The sequence below is a fragment of the Podarcis cretensis genome (assembly GCF_951804945.1).
Source record: "Podarcis cretensis genome assembly, chromosome: 9".
Taxonomy (NCBI): Eukaryota; Metazoa; Chordata; class Lepidosauria; order Squamata; family Lacertidae; genus Podarcis; species Podarcis cretensis.
In genome coordinates, this window is record NC_137178.1 from 74516142 (window position 1) to 74538156 (window position 22015).

Sequence of the window (22015 nt, forward strand, 5' to 3'; positions counted from 1 at the left end):
TCGGAAACGTACTGGGAGCCTGTGTAGGTCTTTCAAGACCGGTGTTATATGGTCTCGGCGGCCGGTCCTAGTCACCAGTCTAGCTGCCACATTCTGGATTAGTTCTAGTTTCCAGGTCACCTTCAAAGGTAGCCCCACATAGAGAGCATTGCAGTAGTCCAAGCGGGAGATAACTAGAGCATGTGCTACTCTGGCTAGACAGTCTGTGGGCATGTAGGGTTTCAGCCTGTGTACCAGATGGAGCTGGTAGACAGCTGCCCTGGACACAGAATTGACCTGCGTCTCCATGGACAGCTGGCAGTCCAGAATGACTCCCAGGCTGCACACCTGGTCCTTCAGGGGCACAGTTACCTCATTCAGGACCAGGGAGTCTTCCACTGCTTCCACAGTTTCCACAGTTGGAGGCAGGAATGTTTCTGAATACTAGTTGCTGGAAACCACAGGAGCAGAGACAAATCTTGTGCTTGTGTCTTGCTTGTGGGTTCCCCACAGGCAAGTGTTCAGGCAGACAATGAGAACAGGATGCTGGGCTGGATGGGTCCTTGGCCTGATCCAGAAGACCCTTATTATGTTCTTAAAACGCCTCCACCAAAAGGAACTCTCCCCAGATTTCTTTGCCCTTATTATCGCTTGCGCCTTGCATCCGCTGAGGTGTGTAACAACCTTTCTCTCTCTCCTCCTCCCCTCCGACCTGCAAGGTTTTGATTGGTGGGGGTGCAGGTGGCATCTCTGCGTGCTCCAAAGAACTTCTGGCTCTTTGAATTAGAGGAGGAAGGCTTTGCAAGGCTCTTGGGATGTTGCTTGTCGATGAAGCCAGATGAGGTGCTAATGAAAAGATGATTGAAAGGGTGTTCTGCTGCCTTTCATTTGCAAGTCAAGGAGGCCAGAGATTTAACTCTTGCTTCTGCCGTCCTCTGGTATATTTGCACAGAGGCCCTTTAGGGGTTTTGTTGCCAAAGCAGGTCTTAAGATGAAGCGAGATTGAGCCATTAATGCCTTCAACACATCCTCTCTACCCTAATTTCCAACCAGAATTGGCTCCAAAAGCCACATGTCAAAAGCCTGGATGACAAACCTTTTTTTCTGTCCGAGTGGTGCATGAGGGCATTGGGTATGTGGAGCCTGGTAAAAAGGAGACTTTTTATCTTTTCCATTCCTCATCAGGCTTCGTTTCCAGGCCCTTGAAGACCTTGGTTGCCCTCCTCTGCACATGTTCCGACTTGTCAACATCCTTCTTAAATTTTGCTGCCCAAAACTGGACACAGTATTCCAAGCATGGTCTGACCAAGGCAGAATAGAGTGGTACTTTTACCTCCCTTGATGTGGACACTATACTTTTGTTGATGCAGCCCAAAATTGCATTCACTTTTTTTCGCTGCTGCATCACACTGTTGAGTCATGCAGGGGCGTAGCAAGGGGGGGTGCGGTGGGTGCGGTCCGCCCTGGGTGTCACCACTGAGGGGGGGTGACAAAATGGTGGGCAGCACGCCCAAGCCACACGTCTCTCCTGGGAGTGACACAGTGGCTTGAGTGCCCGCAGCCTCCGCACTGCCCCAAACAGTTTGCCCGTTGCCTCCCCCTCAGCTGTAGGGTGGCTGAGTGGGAGGAGGCAGACAGAGCATCCTGCCCTGGCTTGCCCCCTCCCCTGGGCACAGGCTGCCCCAGGCACCCAATCGGCTTGCTCCACCACTGGACTCATGTTAAGCTTGTGGTCCACTAAGATGCTTTTCACACGTACCGCTGGCAAGCCAGGTGTCCCCCATCTTATATTTGTGCAGCTGGTTATTCCTCTTTAAGTACAGAACCTTACATTTGTTCCTATTGAAATTCGTTCTGTTAGTTTGGGCCCAGTTCTCCAATCTGAGTTCCAGAGTTTAACTACCAGCCGCTTTGCTGCCACATTCTGCAGTGGATGTCGTTGGACAAACCTCAGTTCTGCTGAGTTGGTGTTTCTTCTGCTTCCCCTGGGCAGGTGAAGGAGGATCCTGCAGAGCCAGGAACGCTGACTTCCAGACCCAACGCCTTGCACTTGGCTAATCCTGAGATGGAATCCATTGAGGTCACGCTGCATGGGGCCAGCAATCTTCCCTCGACCAAGAAGGGCAACGTACCCAATCCCTATGTCATCGTGTGAGTATCTTTTCTGACTCTATCTTTTGCTGTTTTCTTGAGTGCAAGGAGATTGTGTCAATTTGGGGAGACGTGTCACGGTCACAGGCAGTGCCTTTTTTCTAAAAAAAAAATGTTTAGGGGTACTCTCATTTTGACTGCTCCTTGCCCCCTCCCCCCCAACCCCAGACGACGGACTTGAGGTGGCGCTGAGAGGACGGGTAGGCCCCCGGCAATGGCGGCGACTGGGTTGGCTTCAGCAAGGCGGGGCAAGCGCTCACTGGCTGTCTCTAGCCCAGCAAGAGGAAGAAGGGGAGCAGCACCGTCGCCTCCACCATGGTCGCCCTAGACTCCCCTCCCCAGGCACTGGCGTGGAAAATGACGGAGCTCCAGTCTGCGCTGCTACTGCAGAGACAGCTGGCATGTCGGTCCATCGGTCGGTCGGCTAGGGCTGTTAGAATTCCTCCTGCTCCGTGACCTCAGTCATAGGATTGTTGTCTATCACATGACGGTGTATGTTTTGACTCCACAGAGTGGGAAGTGATGGAGACAGGATGTTTGTGTAATTGTGTTCCTCGAAGTGGGACTATTGTCCTTTGTTCTTTCTCCTTGCTGTCTGATGCTAGTGAGAGAGGGAGCCATGTTGCAGTGCTCCGTGTGTGTTTATATGTAAATAAAGTAGATTAGCCAAAATGCTGGGTTGCTGAGGTCTGTTACGCAAGCTGAGAAGACTCTGCGGATCCCTAAGTGTGCCGATGTCTGTTGGCATCGGTCGCTGTGATTTTTGGGCAGAAGAAAGCTTTTGAAGCTCCCGAACGATCGACCAGGAGGGAGGGAACATGCCAGTTGGGCATGTGTTTCTGCCAGGGTCCTACTCAAGAGTAGGACGAGCTCCTGACAGGGGCAACGCAAAATGTTTAGGGGTACGCATCCCCCTGCGTCCATCCCCCCCAGAAAAAAGCACTGGTCGCAGGAAAGTTTCCCTGGGTGAGGAGTGTTCTGCTTCACAGAAGACCTATGTCAGGAGTGGAGAACCTTTGTATGAATGTCGTTGCTTATGTAGCCCCAATGGCACCACCTGAGTACAAGAGTGAGGCAACAGCAGGCTGAAGGGGAGGGAAAGGAGACTGGGTGAGAGGGGAAATGAAATGGAGTACCTTGGAAAAGGGCATGGCTGCAACATTTTGCTGCAGTTCCCACTTGTAAATAAACTGATGAAGAAGACGGAAGGAATAGAGGCAATTGTGACACACAAACCACTCCACCCGCTCTACTCTATGAATTCAAATACTTACTTCTGTAGGTGATTGCATCCTTCACCACAGGCTTGTGATATCTTCTACAGTTGGTGGGTGAGAGACCAAGGCAGCACTTCCAGCATTTTAAACTTTGAATGGAATAAATAAAACAGAGCTGCATCTTGATGTCCTGAGTTACCCAGCCTTGTGTATAATAGATGCATCCTGGGACTCAATTAAAGGCCTCTGACTCTGGTATGGCAGACTAATTGAAAGGGCATCACTGAGTTGTTTTGAATTCTGAGTGTCTGAATCATGAGCAGGGTTTTTTATTATTATTATTAAAAAAGAGGCCTGGAATATAGAATCCCCCTCCTCCAAGGGAAGCAAAGGTACTCCCGGTGTGCTTAGTGTCTTGGCAAACAAGGTTTGATGTTTGGGGAAGGAACGTCGGTTCAGCATCCCTGAATCCCAGGTCTCGGCACTGGGAGGCACAGCTGTGCATATTCCATAATTCCAACACCAAAGCTTGCAAACACAGAATTTTGCATTTGGTGCTGAGCTCTTGACAGTTGCAGTTTGCATTTCTGGACCTTAACCCTGCATTTAAAAGAGGCTATTAAGAATTAAAGGCCAACCACTATGTGGCTCTGTATGCTCTACGAACATGTCAGCTTTAAAATAAAGCTGGGATCATATTATTTTATTTGTTTAAATAAAATGATCCACAAGTTGCATTCCCCCGCTCAGTTGATCATCTGCACCAGAGTTCTTAACCCTTTTCTGAATGGATGGGGTGGGAATAAATAAGAGCTGGCCTAACAAGAGGTGTCAGTAGCAGGATATCTGCTAGCTCTACTCACTCAAGGTACTTACATTTCTATTTCATAAAATTTATATACCACTTGATTGTAAAAAAAAGAAAAAACCCTCAAAGTGGTTTACAAAAAAGAGAAAGCAATAAAATCACCAACAAGAAAAATTAACAATAATTTTAGACTTACAGAAAGTTAAAATTTCAAACTAAAAACAGATTAAAACTTGCATCAACTTTTCTTTTTAAAATAAATTTTCTTTTTTAACAGAGTAATAAGAATACAAATAGAAATTTGCACCCACCCCAAGACCATTATTTATTATAATTATCCAACTTTCCAAAAAAATTACCCTTCTTCAGATGGCATGACCCCTTTCTGTTTTAACAATACTAATACCACAAATACCGCCCATATTTCCTCAAAGTCATTTCTCTTCCATATTTCCCTTCTTACTTAGATAGTGCATGTTAATTTATCATTAATTGCTATTGTAATGGTTATAAGGGGTTACTTGTGCGTAAGTTGCCATTACTTTTGGCTAGATCGCCTGGCTAACCATGCCTCGGCTGACAGCCCTCACTCCGTGGCCGTTCAGTCGCTTGCAGAATCCGTCAGTGGGCGTTTCTTGAACCTCTTCCAGCATAGAAGCTGTTTGACGCCAAGTCTCCGCCTACTCTCCCTGCGCGGGACTCTTCTGCGCATGGAAGGAGTGGGCAGAGGCGTGCCCGTGCTCTCTCCACTGGTCTCGGGTGAAGAGTCTTGGAGACCTCTCTCCGAATCCTCCATCTCCCTCCCTTCTCTGCTGGTGTTGCGCTGAATTCCTCCCCCCCCTGCTGGTCCCCTCTCCTGCATCGCTTTGGAGCCTTGCCTCCACCTCTCGCACTGGTGTCAGTTCCCTGACAGCTATATCCCACACTTCTTTATACCATTCTTCTATTTGAAATCCTCCTTGCTTTTCCCATTTCCTAGCTATGATCATTCTTGCTGCTGTCAGCAAGTAAAAACTTGCATCAACTTTCTAAGCATCTGGGTAAAGGTAAAGGTAAAGGTAAAGGTAAAGGGACCCCGACCATTAGGTCCAGTTGTTCCAACTCTGGGGTTGCGGCGCTCATCTCGCTTTATTGGCCGAGGGAGCCGACGTACAGCTTCCGGGTCATGTGGCCAGCATGACTAAGCCGCTTCTGGCGAACCAGAACAGCGCACAGAAACGCCATTTACCTTCCCGCCGGAGCAGTACCTATTTATCTACTTGCACTTTGACGTGCTTTCAAACTGCTAGGTTGGCAGGAGCTGGGACTGAGCAACGGGAGCTCACCCCATCACAGAGATTCGAACCACCAACCTTTTGATCAGCAAGTCCTAGGCTCTGTGGTTTAACCCACAGTGCCACCCACGTCCCCTGCTATCTGGATAGGCTTATCTAAAAAGGAATGTTTTTAGCAGGTGTCTTAGCTGGTGTCAATCGGCAGGGAGTTCCAAAGTGTAGGTGCTGCCACACTAGATATTTCTTACAAATGTGGTGGGGGTATTAAGTGGCACCTGTTAACTGTGCCAGTTCTACTGTTCAAAGCGATCAAGTGGGCATATATGGCATAAGGCAATCTCGTAGGTTATAACCCAATGGATCCTAAACAGTACAGTAACTGCGTTTCTCCTCTCTGGGAAAAAGATTTGTGGCAGCACTAGAGTCGGACTTTTGGGCAGATGTCCAGAGTCCAGAATGAGCAAAAGAGCCCCAAACACAGCAGGGCTGTCTTACTGCATATTTAAATGAATGGAGCAAGACAGACTCTGCTTTCTAAAATGCATTAAACCCAGAGCAGGGATAGGCAAATCTGTCAGCTTTCGTTTCTCTTGGTTCTTCATTTTTACAGTTCTCCACATCAGACTTTGTGGGAAGTCATCAGGAATTTACAGTGCATTTCTACTAATATATACATTTTGGGTGCAATTTCCCCTTAACATATAGAGTTGTTTTCCTGCAAAGCAATTTCTCTCAATAGAATGCATTTTTTAATGTATGCTGCTTTCACAGCTATCTGCTTTTGATGTACCCTTTGCCCTTGCACAAGCATATCATTTGTAGCCTTTACTTTTGCCTTGCAAAATCTGGAAGAGTGCCAATCTGGCTGTGCTTTGCTTTGAGTATTGTTTTGGAAAGGGTGAATTCTGAAGGCAAACCCAATCAAATTCTTTTCCCTCTCCCTAATCCGTAGTCTAAGATGACCAAATCGTACCCCTTCAACTTGACAATGTGCATGGATTATTCTAAGCAAAGGTTGGCCCATTTCCAGATATAGATCTGCTTGCTGATTTGCTGCCCATTTCTGCTGAGGTTTTCTATAAAATAGTGCTGATGGGAGGGAGAAGACCCCAAGAGCAGCATGTTTCTCCAGGGCAGGATCAAGCTGCCAAGCCATGTTGGGGGAAGGGAAGGTGCCCATTGTTGACTGGCAGGGTTTTCTCTGTGCGCACGCCAAGCTCGCCCTACAAGCCCCTGCCCACCCAGAGCTGTTTATAAGGCTTTTCCCTGCATAATAGAACTCCATGCAAATAAGCTGGAAGGCATGCTTGTGGATACATTGCCCTCCCCAGATTATAAGAAGATTGGAAAGCTGGACAATTTTTAAAACATATTTAATAGACAGTGTTGATAAAATGTTTACAAATATACCACACTCCACCCCATGCAAATTGAAGCACAGCTGAAAAGAACAAGCTTGCAAAAATCTATCATCTGCCCGATAATAAATGTTGGAAATGTAAAGAGACCGAAGGTACATTCTTTCACCTCTGGTGGACGTGCCCAAGGATTAAGACTTTCTGGGAGATGATCTATAATGAAATGAAAAAGGTATTTAAATATACTTTCCTGAAGAAACCAGAGGCCTTTCTCTTGGGCATAGTCGGCCAATTGGTGTTAAAGAAGGACAGAACTTTCTTTATGTATGCCGCAACAGCAGCAAGAATACTTATTGCAAAGTACTGGAAGACACAAGATATACCCACCCGGGAAGAATGGCAGATGAAGGTGATGGACTACATGGAACTGGCAGAAATGACTGGCAGAATCCGAGACCAGGGAGAAGAGTCGGTGGAGGAAGATTGGAAGAAATTTAAAGATTATTTACAGAAACATTGTAAAATTAATAACTGTTAGAAGGATGTTGGAATAATATTATATGATTTCAGCAGGAATGATATATAGGATTTGGGAATAACTGACAATTGGTGAAAGGAGGAAAAGTAAAGTTACATCATATTAAGATATTTTACAGGACTAAAATTTTAAAAGAGGGAAAGGATTTCCTGAAATGGATATTTGATCTAGAATACAAAAAAGGGAGGTGTGAAGATGTCAAGGAAATAAGCTAATGAAAGATAAGTAATGAGAAGATTTGCTGTATTTTTCTTTGCGTTTTTGCTTTTCTGTTTTTTCATATTGTGATGTGTTGTTTTATTTTTGTTTAATGTGGTATTTTTACTTTTTCTTTTTGTAACCTTTAAAATTTTAATAAATATTATTTTAAAAAAAATAGAATCATAAAATCATAGAGTTGGAAGGGATGCCAAGGGTCATCTAGAACAATCCCCTGCAAGGCAAGAAACGCAGCTGACAAATCCGTTATATGTGGCCCACTCCAACTACTCATACATCACTTGGGAAGACAGGCGAACTAATATCAGTGTACTGGATGAAGCAAAGATCACCAGTGTGGAAGCAATGATTCTTCAACATCAACTTCGTTGGACTGGTCATGTTGTGCGGATGCCTGATGATCGTCTTCCAAAGCAACTACTCTATTCCAAACTTAAAAATGGAAAGCGTAATGCTGGTGGTCAACAAAAGAGGTTTAAAGACTGTCTCATGGCAAATCTAAAAATATGTAGTATAAACACCAACAACTGGGAAACACTGGCCTGCGAGCGCTCTAGTTGGAGAACAGCCTTTACCAAAGGCGTCGTGGACTTTGAAGACACTCGAACTCAGAACACAAGGGAGAAACGTGCTAAGAGGAAGGTAAATCCACACCGTGATCAACTCCCACCCGGGCACCAATGTCCCCACTGTGGAAGGACGTGTAGGTCCAGAATTGGCCTCCACAGTCACTTATGGACTCATTGTTAAAACCGTGTTTATGGAAGACAATCTTACTTGGCTACGAGTGATAGAAGAAGAAGAAGAAGAAGAAGAAGAAGAAGAAGAAGAAGAAGAAGAAGAAGAAGTGGCCCATCCGACAAAGTCAGATTTAGGGGAGCACAACTGGTTTGGTTACACTGGGCACAGAGCCTCGGAGACGTCGCTGAAATTTGAGACTCCAAGATCCACCACTGCATCCGACCTCTGCTTAAAAACCTCCAAGGAAGGAGGCCACCCCCTTTTCTAAGGAGACACCACTGAGCCTAGGGAGGAAGAGGAGGGAGCTGAGAGGCAGGGCCACTGCCTGGTCTGCTTCTAAGTAAGAAGGCAGGCAGGCAGGCAGGCAGGGGGCTGGTGGATGTCTCACTGAGGGTGGCGGGGAACCTCCCCATTCATCCAAATGAAACAGCCTCCACAGGCTGTTGAAACTTTTTTATGATAGCAGTTGGATGTGGGTCTGTGAGGATTTCAGACTCTGGGGCTGTGACCAGCTTCTTTTGCCAGTAATAATTCAAAGGAGATAGTGTGTTCGCCCCAAGATGACTCAGAACGCACACATTTTCCCCAGCCCTTCCCCTGCCCAACCTCTCCTCTCCAGAAGATCCCTTGATGCTGTAATTAAGCCCAAATGTTCCCCTCCGTGGGCTTTGCCATGAGCCAGGGAGGAGGTGAGAGAAGACAAGTTCCTTCCCCATTAGTTTTCTCTCCTGGAGATGCTGGAGCCAAAATTTGTTACCCTGGAAAACACTGGTCTCTTGGGCCTTTGTGTTTTCCACCCACTCACAAGATGGATGGATGCAAAGACTTTTCATGGTCAAATGCAGATCTTGTGAGAATACAGACTGCTCCTTGGTGCAAGTGGCTCACGAATGGTTTCATCACCAGAAGGTAGCTTTTGAATGGCTGCTGCAATATTTGGATTAAGGGTTGGGGATAAGAACATGAGAAGAACCTGATGGATCAGGCCAATGGCTCCCTGTTCCAGCACCCTGTTGTCACTAGACCAGTTGCCTGCAAGCAGGATTCAAGCACAAGAGCCCTCTCTCCTCATGTGGCTTCCAGCCACTAGTAGTCAGAAGCACGGCCGCCCTCTTGACCATGGAGGCAGAGCACAACCATCTTGACTAGTAGCCATGCATAGCCTTTTTCTTCATGGTTGTCCCATCCTCTTTCAAGACCATCTAGGTTGGTGGCTTCACTGCCTCTTGTGGGAGGGAGTTCCATAGTTTAACTACGCGCTGCTTGAAGAAGGACTTTCTTTTACCTCTCATGACTCTTCCAGTCTTCAGCTTCATTAGATGTCCTCGAATTCTAGTGTTACAACGCTGAGCAGTTGTGCATCTCTGGGTCCTGGAAGAAAGGTGCGTTTTCAGGATCCTAGGAAGCTGCCCTAAAAAGGAAGCATCTTAAAAAGTAGAGACATCACCTTGCCAACAAAGGTTCGTATAGTTCAAGCCATGGTTTTCCCAGTACTGATGTATGGAAGTGAGAGCTGGACCATAAAGAAGGCTGATTGCCGAAGAATTGATGCTTTTGAATTATGGTGCTGGAGGAGACTCTTGAGAGTCCCATGGACTGCAAGAAGATCAAACCTCTCCATTCTGAAGGAAATCAGCCCTGAGTGCTCACTGGAAGGACAGATCCTGAAGCTGAGGCTCCAATACTTTGGCCCCCTCATGAGAAGAGAAGACTCCCTGGAAAAGACCCTGATGTGGGGAAAGATGGAGGGCGCAAGGAGAAGGGGACGACAGAGGATGAGATGGTTGGACAGTGTTCTCGAAACTACCAACCTGAGTTTGACCAAACTGCGGGAGGCAGTGGAAGACAGAAGTGCCTGGCGTGCTCTGGTCCATGGGGTCACGAAGAGTCAGACACGACTAAACAACTAAACAACAACAACAACAACAACAACTGGAAGCTGCCTTATACTGAGTCAGGCCACTGGTCCATGTTGCTCAGTGTGGACGATACCTGGAGATGCTGGAGGTGTAACCTGGGACCTGCTGCTTGCAAGACAAATGATCTGCTACTGAGCTGTGCGTGGGGGTGGTGTCTATGGGCGATGACTCCATCCTTTCCACACCCTTTGCATCTCCGTATTTTACCATTTATATTGTTATGGCATTTCTGTCTGAAGCCGTACTGGAAAAACATTTGAACAAGAATCACAGGAAATGCCTGGGTGAAAAGGCAGGGAGTCTTTCTCAACCCTGGACCCGCCTGGAGGCAGGAGTGACATTCAAAGCAGCGAGAAAGCAACAATGTGTGAGATTAAAACCAAGAATGCTTTAGAGCTCATTCTCCACCCCACCCCCCATTATTGGCCCTCCCCTCTCCAAGCCTCAACAACGCACACAGTCTAGGAAGAGCTGTCCGTGCATTTGCTGTGCCAAAGACCCAGATGAAAGTCAGATGAAATTGCTGTGATTCAGGCTACTGCCTGCCGTGGACTTAAGAGGTCAGTGCTGTTAGATCAGAATCCGCAAGAGGCTGATCTAGTCCAGCGTCTTCCGCACCAAACCAAGATCCATCATGTGGCTACAAGGCATGCCTGTGTTACATTCCACCTCAATCTCCAAGTGGGGAGAGAGGCTACGGGTTCCTGCGCTTGCCCAGAGTTCAGTTTGGAATGAAGGACAGTGGAGTCTCTTCGGGTTGGATGGATTTCTCAGAGGATATAAGGTAAAGGTAAAGGTACCCCTGCCCGTACGGGCCAGTCTTGACAGACTCTGGGGTTGTGTGCCCATCTCACTTAAGAGGCCAGGGGCCAGCGCTGTCCGGAGACACTTCCGGGTCACGTGGCCAGCATGACATCGCTGCTCTGGCAAGCCAGAGCCGCACACGGAAACGCCGTTTACCTTCCCGCTGGTAAGCGGTCCCTATTTATCTACTTGCACCCAGAGGTGCTTTCGAACTGCTAGGTTGGCAGGTGCTGGGACCGAGCAGCGGGAGGGCACCCCGCCGCAGGGATTCGAACCGCCGACCTTTCGATCGGCAAGTCCTAGGCGCTGAGGCTTTAACCCACAGCGCCACCTCACATTTCCTCCCACGGGAAATGCGATCCCACCGCTAACACCAGTGTTTCATGCACCCCAACCTCTGAGTGGTGAGCAAGTCCAGTGGTTCCAGCACTTATGCAGGGTTCGGTATCCTTGGAATGAAGGTCAGAATGTGGTGTATTTAGGATACAGTGGTACCTCGGGTTAAGTACTTAATTCGTTCCGGAGGTCCATTCTTAACCTGAAACTGTTCTTAACCTGAAGCACCACTTTAGCTAATGGGGCCTCCTGCTGCCGCCGCACTGCCGGAGCACGATTTCTGTTCTCATCCTGAAGCAAAGTTCTTAACCCAAGGTACTATTTCTGGGTTAGCGGAGTCTATAACCTGAAGCGTCTGTAACCCGAGGTACCACTCTTCATGACCCCATGGACCAGAGCACATCAGGCACTCCTATCTTCCACTGCCTCCCGCAGTTTGGTCAAACTCATGCTGGTAGCTTCGAGAACACTGTCCAACCATCTCGTCCTCTGTCGGCCCCTTCTCCTTGTGCCAACATCAGGGTCTTTTCCAGGGAGTCTTCTCTTCTCATGAGGTGGCCAAAGTATTGGAGCCTCAGCTTCAGGATCTGTCCTTCCAGTGAGCACTCAGGGCCAATTTCCTTCAGAATAGAAAGGTTTGATCTTCTTGCAGTCCATGGGACTCTCAAGAGTCTCCTCCAGCACCATAATTCAAAAGCATCAATTCTTCAGCGATCAGCCTTCTTTATGGTCCAGCTCTCACTTCCATACATCACTACTAGGAAAACCATAGCTTTAACTTTTTAGACTATGTTTAGTACATGGTTTTAGACTATTGTATTTTAATATTCTGTTGGAAACCGCCCAGAGTGGCTGGGGAAATCCAGCCAGATGGGCAGGGTATATATAAATTATTATTATTATTATTATTATTATTATTATTATTATTATTTCACACATCTATACAACCCAAGCATAAGGTGGAGGGACCACAGCATTAACACCCCAACAGATCTTGCTTCTCCATTAGTTGCAGCTTCTCCTTGTCTTGCTTCCAGTTCAGCCCTCACACACCACACTGGCTTTCATTCTCCTACCTAGCAGCTAGGTGGAGGAAAGGCCCATCATTAGCCTAGAGGGCCCCATCACTTAGTTGCAGCTCTTGCAGCCTGGCTCCTTCTTTTGGGGTGCTGAGAAGGACACTTAGCTGATGAGGACCAACTATGGTCATTGGCCTACAAAGAGACTTGCCTGACCGGTTTAGCAGTAGAATCCTACTTCAGATTCTAATCCTCACAGCGTATAGGACCCACAAAGATTGGAAGGGACCCAGAGCATCATCTAGACTGCCCCCCCCAAAAAAAACCCCACAATACCCTGGTTAGGAAGTCAGCTGCTTAAAGTCCTGCTGTACCAGATCAATAGAATGGCCTGATCCAGCAGACCCTTTTGGTGTCCAGATGCTATGACACGCAAAACACTACTAAACCTTAGGTTACGTAAACACAATCCTGGTTACAACACACACAACGTAACAGGCTGTTTTTGACTATGTAACTTCTATTTCAAACACAGTTCAACATATAATATCTCACAAAGTGTAATTCCATAGACCAACGTATCATGCAAACAGAACATATCAAGAGAAATTAAAGTCCAATGGACGGTCAGGAGATCAAGTCCATTTGGTTCCTAAATTGGCATATTGGCAATACCAATGACAGTTTTTGACCGATATTGACAAATTGACAAACAGGAGCAATTGTGGGTGGAGGATATCTGCATATCTCACAAATTAGACCTGCCACGTGCAGCAGGTGTCTGAGTAGCCATGGTGAGGAGAACTGAGGCAGAAAGATATATAGGCTATTGTTTGCCGGAATGCCGCCTTGATTTCTGAGAGTGGCATAAAGGGGACTGGGCAGTGTTGAGATCCAGGCAGACCTTGGCCTAAGAGGCGCCCCTAATGAGGCTGTTGCTAGGCAGAGGGAAAGCTGCATCCATTATGCAATGTGAATTAGCAAAAGGTACAAATGAGAGGGAGGCTTGGGCGTGTTGTCAATCAAAGGCTAATTTGCACATGAATGGCACTTCCCCCTTGTATCGAAATAGCTCCTTTTGAAATGTGAGGTGTTTGGTTTTTTTAAAACAAACAAACAAAACAAAACAAATACCACCTTTATTGGGTTGGGGAGCCCCCAGTAAAACACTAACTGTGAATCCTTAAAAGCATTTGTTCAAAAAACAAAAACAAAACCCTAATGTTAAAGGAATGGACACAGCAGATGAGCGCAATTAAAGAGCCAATAGAAACCATTCGAATATCAAAAAGCATATAGTAGAGTTGGAGAAAGTTCAGAAAAGAGCAGACAAAATGATCCAGGGCTGAAGTGACTGCTCTGTGAAAGAAGGTTGAAGCATTTGGGATTGTTTTGTTTAGAGAAAGGCGAGGAAGAGGCAACATGATAGACGTTTATAAGATTATGCCTGGTGTGGAGAAAGTGGACAAAGAAAAGTCCCGCCCCCCCCCTCATAATACTAGAATATGTGGGTATCCCATGAAGCTGAAGCATAGAATCATAGAGTTGGAAGAGGCCACAAGGGCCATCGAGTCCAACCCCCTGCCAAGCAGGAAACACCATCAGAGCACTCCTGACATATGGTTGTCAAGCCTCTGCTTAAAGACCTCCAAAGAAGGAGACTCCACCACACTCCTTGGCAGCAAATTCCACTGTCGAACAGCTCTTACTGTCAGGAAGTTCTTCCTAATGTTTAGGTGGAATCTTCTTTCTTGTAGTTTGGATCCATTGCTCCGTGTCCGCTTCTCTGGAGCAGCAGAAAACAACCTTTCTCCCTCCTCTATGTGACATCCTTTTATATATTTGAACATGGCTATCATGTCGGAAGATTCAAGACAGATAAAAAGAAGTCCTTCTTCATGCAGCGTAGAGTTGAACTATGGAACTCACTGCCACAAGAGGCAGGGAGGGCCTTTGTGCTGAGGTCCTGCTTGCAGGTTTCCCATAATAGGCATCTGGTTGGCCACAGTGAGAACAAGATGCAGACCTAGGTGGGCCACTGGCCTGATTCAGCAGGCTCTTCTGATTTTACATTCTGTCTGGTATTTGTTGCATACAGCACTGTTTCCTTTTTTTAATTTTTAGAATATATCTTTATTGATTTAAAATTGTTGTTGTTGTTTAGTCGTTTAGTCGTGTCCGCCTCTTTGTGACCCCCTGGACCAGAGCACGCTAGGCACTCCTGTCTTCCACTGCCTCCTGCAGTTTGGTCAAACTCACGTTTGTAGCTTCAAGAACACTGTCCAACCATCTTGTCCTCTGTCGTCCCCTTCTCCTTGTGCCCTCCATCTTTCCCAACATCAGGGTCTTTTCCAGGGAGTCTTCTCTTCTCATGAGGTGGCCAAAGTATTGGAGCCTCAGCTTCAGGATCTGTCCTTCCAGTGAGCACTCAGGGCTGATTTCCTTAAGAATGGAAAGGTTTGATCTTCTTGCAGTGCATGGGACTCTCAAGAGTCTCTTCCAACACCATAATTCAAAAGCATCCATTCTTCAGCGATTGATTTAAAATACTAGCATACAAATACATTACAAATAGTTACAACAGAATTTGACACGAAAATGAAAAAGGAATAACAAGAATAAAAATAAAAAGCAAAGAAGAATTAACATTAAAATAAAAGAATATCGGTTGTATTATCATATCTTGACCAATAAAGTCTTCTAGAACAAAAACTTCCAATCATTCTTGTTGTACTTTTTCCTAATATCTTGATTTTATTGCACAGTTTATTTTATAGCTTTTCCTGCATATTCTTCTAAGATATTTTTGCAATTATTTATTATACACAAGTATCATTCAATTCTGCCAGGATAGTTTCATTTTTACAGTGTGATCTTATATACTCCTTGAATAATATCCATTCTCTATATACTTTTTGATTTAGGGCTCCCCTAACTTTTCCAGTCAGCTTTGCTAAGCGAAAATACTCTACCATGAGTGTTTGCCAATCGATTATTGTTGGTATTGTTTCACATTTCCAACTTCTGGCTACGAGTATTCTTGCAGCCATAATTGAGTAGATAAACAGTGGTCTTGTGTTTTGCTTTATTTCTGTTGGTAATATTCCTAGAAGGAAAATCTCCAGGGTTTTTTGATGTTAAGTTTAAATAGGTTTTTAAATTCGTCATATATTCATACATCACCATTTCCATTCTGCTGCAATCTGTCTTCTGCCAAACACTTGGTCTTGCTGTCCACGGTGGCAAGATTATATACGTTATGTCAGGAATTATATTATTCCACCCCATTAATTTCACTGCAAAGGAAATCCAGTGCAAATGGTGTGTGTGTGTGTGTGTGTGTGTGTGTGTGTGTAATCAATTATGTACCATTTGTGAACTGAAAGCGACAGCAACAGTGAATATTGAACAGTAGCAGCTGGATTGATTTCCATTTCAAGCATGGGACGTTATCAATGAACATGGGCAATTTCCACTCCTGCTTCTGTTTGGATCAGAATTCTCCAATTGTTTTACTATCAAACAAAAAGACACATAAACATGTGAATATGTGTTCACAGAGGTAACCTTTTCAGGGCAATTTCTCAAGACGGCTCTTACTGCTGTGGTGTCTCTAGCCTTAAAAAGGTAAAGGGACCCCTGACCATTAGGTCCAATCGTGTCCGACTCTGGGTTGTGGTGCTCATCTAGCTTTATTGGCCTCCGGGTCATGTGGCCAGCATGACTAAGCCGCTTCTGGCGAACCAGAGCAGCGCACAGAAATGCCGTTTACCTTCCCGCCTGAGCGGTACCTATTTATCTACTTGCACTTTGACGTGCTTTAGAACTGCTAGGTTGGCAGGAGCAGGGACCGAACAATGGGAGCTCACCCCGTTGCAGGGATTTGAACCACTGACCTTCTGATCAGCAAGTCCTAGGCTCTGTGGTTTAACCCACAGCGCCACCCGCGTCCCTCTCTAGCCTTAGGCAAGGGCTTAATTTGTCAAAGCTAAATTTCTGAGCATGGACACTGGTCCAGCCATTCTTTTAGGACTTTCAGAGGTGATGCGAAAGAGATGTCAGGGTCAATCCAATTCATTCCTCCCCTCCTGCCCCCGTGGAAGTGCTGAAGAAGTGAAAGCCGTAACAATTGAAGCCAAGATATTGCCCCCCAAAGGCTCCTGGTTTTCAATTACATTATGTCCCTTTTAATTCCTGCTCCTCTCTAATTTTATTCATCGCTGATGCAAGCGGTCTCAACAGCATTTGGTGGGTTGTAAAAGCCAGCTCTGTGCATCTGTTCATGGCTCGCTGAGATGAGAAATGAGTTCTGTTCCTCTTGCTGGGTCGGTGGGACTTCAGCGTCTGAGGAATGCCCTAATGACTTCCTATCTAAATGTTTGTCGTAGCCAGTGGAGGAGGGTAATTATTATTTGAGGAACAAAAGCTGTGGGGTGTACGAGGAATTGTGGGGGGCAGGAGCTCCCCCTTTACAGCTCTGTGGGGTTACCGTGCACCATCACTTCCGACACAGGGCCTGGACTGAAAACATGCCTTGCTGAACCTGTCTAAGCAGGTGTAGGCGTGGTCAGTGTCTGCTTCGGTGACATAAGAAAGGGGGGATACACATATAAAGACTGGGGGACATGATTCATTTGCTATGTTTGCCATTAAAATATTTATTTACTATATTTATATAATATTGTTCTCCAAGCAGGATTTCTGTAATGCTCTTTGTGTGCAGCTGCCTCTGAAGATGCTTTGAAATCTTCAAATGGGGCAGAATGTGACCACCCTGGTGTTTATTATTTATTCATTTATTTTATTTCATAAAATTTATACACTGCTTGTTTGTTCAAAAACTGATATAAGAGAAAAAAACCCCTACTCTTTCCTCCTTATGGGGTACCCAAGAGCCCATATAGAGTCTTCTTTTTATGTTCTCTATTGGTAGGAGAAAATAACAGAGGCCAACCAGAGAATATTGAGAAACAAGGCAGCTAGTAAGCCTGATCCTTATTGACAGTTGCAACAAGGTGCTCCCCCACACGCAGGAGAGAGGAGGAGGACCCAGAACCATGCACGCAAGCCCTTATATAAACATTTTAAATTGCCCACCCTGGAGTCCAAGACCACCCCCCCAGATACATCATACCTACATCACAGAAAAGGCGGTCTACAACAGAAATCTGAGTGCGTTGTTTATCTCCTATCTGGCAAGTTACCTGATTGCATTATCTGGGTTTTGGCCACTCTTTTGTTATTATAACTACTTAATTCCTGAATTTAGGTCACAGGTCACAGGCTCATATTCTGTTCATATCTTGAATGTGCCCTTAAGACAGGATTTGTGAGGAAAGAGACAATGGGGAGGTTTCCCACTTTGACCTTGCAGAGAAATATTTGAGGTCAATTTGTTCAGGACCTAATCTGTGGGGTTTCAGACATGTGGTTTATATGCACAGTTATGAACATTTAATTTTTTTATATATGACCATAAAATTCTTATAACAAAACCAACCCCCTTCATGGATCACTGCCTTGCCGTGGCGAAGGGGCTTGAAGAACTCAGAGAAGCTATGAACTATGCCGAGGAGGGCACCCAAGATGAACAGGTCATAGTGGAGAGTTTTGACCAAACGTGATCCACCTGGAGGAGGAACCGGCAAGTCACTCCAGTATCCCTGCCAAGAAAACTCCATAGACAAAGACAACAGGCATATAAAAGTTATGATGCTGGAAGATGAGCCCCTCAGGTCGGAAGGCGTCCAACATGCTACTGGGGAAGAGCGGAGGGCAAGTACAAGTAGATCCAGAGCTGATGAAGCGGCTGGGCTAAAGCCGAAAGGACGTTCAGTTGTGGATATGCCTGGAAGCGAAAGGAAAGTCCAATGCTGTAAAGAAAAATATTGCATAGGAACCTGGAATGTAAGAACCATGAACCTTGGTAAGTTGGATGTGGTCAAAAATGAGATGGCAAGAATAAATATTGGACATCCTGCGCATCAGTGAACTAAAATGGATGGGAATGGGTGAATTCAGTTCGGATGACCATCATATCTACTACTGTGGGCAAGAAACCCGCAAAAGAAATGGAGTGGCCCTCATAGTCAACAAAAGAGTGGCGAAAGCAGTACTGAGATGCAATCTCAAAAATGATAGAATGATCTCGATACGAATCCAAGGCAGACCTTTTAACATAACAGTAATCCAAGTTTATGCACCAACTACTGGTGCTGAAGAAACAGAAATTGACCAATTCTATGAAGACTTACAACACCTTATAAAAGTGACACCAAAGAAAGATGTTCTTCTCATTATAGGGGATTGGAATGCTAAAGTAGGGAATCAAGAGATAAAAGGAACAACTGGCAAGTTTGGCCTTGGAGTTCAAAACGAAGCAGGGCAAAGGCTAATAGAGTTCTGTCAAGAGAACAAGCTGGTCTTCACAAACACGCTTTTCCAACAACACAAGAGACGACTCTACACGTGGACATCACCAGATGGGCAGCATCGTAATCAGATTGATTATATTGTCTGCAGCCAAAGATGGAGAAGCTCTATACAGTCAGCAAAAACAAGACCTGGAGCTGACTGTGGCTCAGATCATCAGCTTCTTATAGCAAAATTCAAGCTTAAACTGAAGAAAGTAGGAAAAACCACTGGGCCGGTAAGATACAATCTGAATCAAATCCCTTATGAATACACAGTGGAAGTGAGGAACAGGTTTAAGGATTTAGATTTGCTAGACAGAGTGCCTGAAGAACTATGGATGGAGGCTCGCAACATTATACAGGAGGCAGCAACGAAAACCATCCCAATGAAAAGGAAATGCAAGAAAGCAAAGTGGCTGTCCAATGAGGCCTTACAAATAGCAGGGGAGAGAAGGCAAGCAAAATGCGAGGGAGATAGAGTAAGATACAGGAAATTGAATGCAGATTTCCAAAAAATAGCAAGGAGAGATAAGAAGGCCTTCTTAAACGAACAATGCAAAGAAATAGAGGAAAACAACAGAATGGGAAGAACCAGAGATCTGTTCAAGAAAATTGGAGATATGAAAGGAACATTTCGTTCAAAGATTGCCATAATAAAGGACAAAAGTGGTAAGGACCTAACAGAAGCAGAAGACATCAAGAAGAGGTGGCAAGAATACACAGAGGAATTATACCAGAAAGATATGGATGTCTCGTACACCCCAGGTAGTGTGGTTGCTGACCTTGAGCCAGACATCCTGGAGAGTAAAGTCAAATGGGCCTTAGAAAGCACTGCAAATAACAAGGCCAGTGGAAGTGATGGTATTCCAGCTGAACTATTTAAAATTTTAAAAGATGATGCTGTTAAGGTGCTACACTCAATATGCCAGCAAGTTTGGAAAACTCAGCAGTGGCCAGAGGATTGGAGAAGATCAGTCTACATGCCAATCCCAAAGAAGGGCAGTGCTAAAGAATGCTCCAACTACCACACAATTGCACTCATTTCACACGCTAGCAAGGTTATGCTTAAAATTCTACAAGGCAGGCTGAAGCAGTATGTGGACCAAGAACTCCCAGAAGTGCAAGCTGGATTTAGAAGAGGCAGAGGAACCAGAGACCAAATTGCAAACATGCGCTGTATTATGGAGAAAGCTAGAGAGTTCCAGAAAGACATCTACTTCTGCTTCATTGACTATGCAAAAGTCTTTGACTGTGTCGACCACAGCAAACTATGGCAAGTTCTTAAAGAAATGGGAGTGCCTGATCACCTCATCTGTCTCCTGAGAAATCTCTATGTGGGACAAGAAGCTACAGTTAGAACTGGATATGGAACAACTGATTGGTTCAAAATTGGGAAAGGAGTATGACAAAGCTGTATATTGTCTCCCTGCTTATTTAACTTACATGCAGAATTCATCATGCGAAAGGCTGGGCTGGATGAATCCCTAGCCGGAATTAAGATTGCCGGAAGAAATAACAACAACCTCAGATATGCAGATGACACAACCTTGATGGCAGAAAGTGAGGAGGAATTAAAGAACCTTTTAATGAGGGTGAAAGAGGAGAGCGCAAAATATGGTCTGAAGCTCAACATCAAAAAAAAGAAGATCATGGACACTGGTCCCAACACATCCTGGCAAATAGAAGGGGAAGAAATGGAGGCAGTGAGATATTTTACTTTCTTGGGCTCCATGATCACTGCAGATGGTGACAGCAGCCACGAAATTAAGAGTCGCCTGCTTCTTGGGAGGAAAGCAATGACCAACCTAGACAGCATCTTAAAAAGTAGAGACATCACCTTGCCAACAAAGGCCCATATAGTAAAAGCTATGGTTTTCCCAGTAGTGATGTATGGAAGTGAGAGCTGGACCATAAAGAAGGCTGATCGCCGAAGAATTGATGCTTTTTAAATTATGGTGCTGGAGGAGACTCTTGAGAGTCCCATGGACTGCAAGAAGATCAAACCTCTCCATTCTGAAGGAAATCAGCCCTGAGTGCTCACTGGAAGGACAGATCCTGAAGCTGAGGCTCCAATACTTTGGCCACCTCATGAGAAGAGAAGACTCCCTGGAAAAGACCCTGATGTTGGGAAAGATGGAGGGCACAGGGACGACAGAGGACGAGATGGTTGGACAGTGTTCTCGAAGCTACAAACATGAGTCTGACCAAACTGCGGGAGGCAGTGGAAGACAGGAGTGCCTGGCGTGCTCTGGTCCATGGGGTCACGAAGAGGCGGACACGACTAAACGACTAAACAACAACAACAACACCAATTCTACACCATTTATATTGGCTCTGCATGCATTTCTGGGCCCAGCTGAAAATGTTGGTGCTGATCTTTAAAGCCCTTAATGGCTTGGGATTAAGTTACCTAAAGGGCAGCCTCTTGTTCTTCTGTGCCCACTCAAAGAGCTCCACTTCAAAGGTCCAGCTCTCTGGTCACTGGTCAAAACAATTAGGGGTGTAAGCAGGCATTGCTCTCTATGCATTGCTTTCCATTCTGCACTGCAGCCCTGTTTTTGTTCGGATGCCATTCATCATCTGCCAAAAAGTACTTTATTCATCTTGCTGTCCGTTGGGGCAAAACTATGCAACTTGTTTAAGTAATTATGATGTTGCCATTATTTTATCCCACCCCTTTCATTACAGTGCAAAGGAAACGGGATGCCAGTGTAGGGGACGTGGCCATAATCCATTGTTTGCCATTTGCAGACTGACAACCACAACAACAGTAAATACCAATCGTATTCGCTGGATTGATTTCCATTCCAGACGTGAGATGAATAAGAGCGTGTTGGCAATTTCTACTCCTAAATTCCCTGACATCCTTTCTAACAAAGCTTGCAGCTGAGAGAGCCTTTGTCATCTCAGAATGTACCACCCTGAGTGCATCTCCTGTTCTTTTTACACCATCTTATACATCTTGATTTCCATACGAATGATTTCTATTGCTTAGGTATGCAGCCATTGAATATTGCTTGTGCATGTTGCAAGGACATGTAGAAATGTTGATGTCAGTGCAACTGATCAGTGAGAATGGAATAGCAAGACCCCCCCCCCTTGCTTCCTCCTGGAGGTGAGACATGCAAGACCGAGGTGGGGAGGGGCAAAGGAAAGGTCCCCCTCCACACCTTGTTCTAATACTTTAGCTCAGCCACTTCAGAGCAGATGAAAGAAATTCAAGGACCCCTTAAAGATTG

General features: G+C 45.5%; 1 protein-coding gene across 3 annotated transcripts in view; it reads left to right on the forward strand.

Moving 5' to 3' along the window:
• The window catches only part of CCDC33 (coiled-coil domain containing 33), a 186939-nt gene that overhangs the window by 23729 nt on the left and 141195 nt on the right, over positions 1-22015 (forward strand). For all 3 annotated transcript variants that reach the window (XM_079991516.1, XM_079991514.1, XM_079991515.1), the window contains one exon: positions 1973-2130. In XM_079991516.1, the coding sequence (XP_079847642.1) occupies positions 1973-2130 (158 nt within the window). The remainder of the gene's footprint in view (positions 1-1972; positions 2131-22015) is intronic.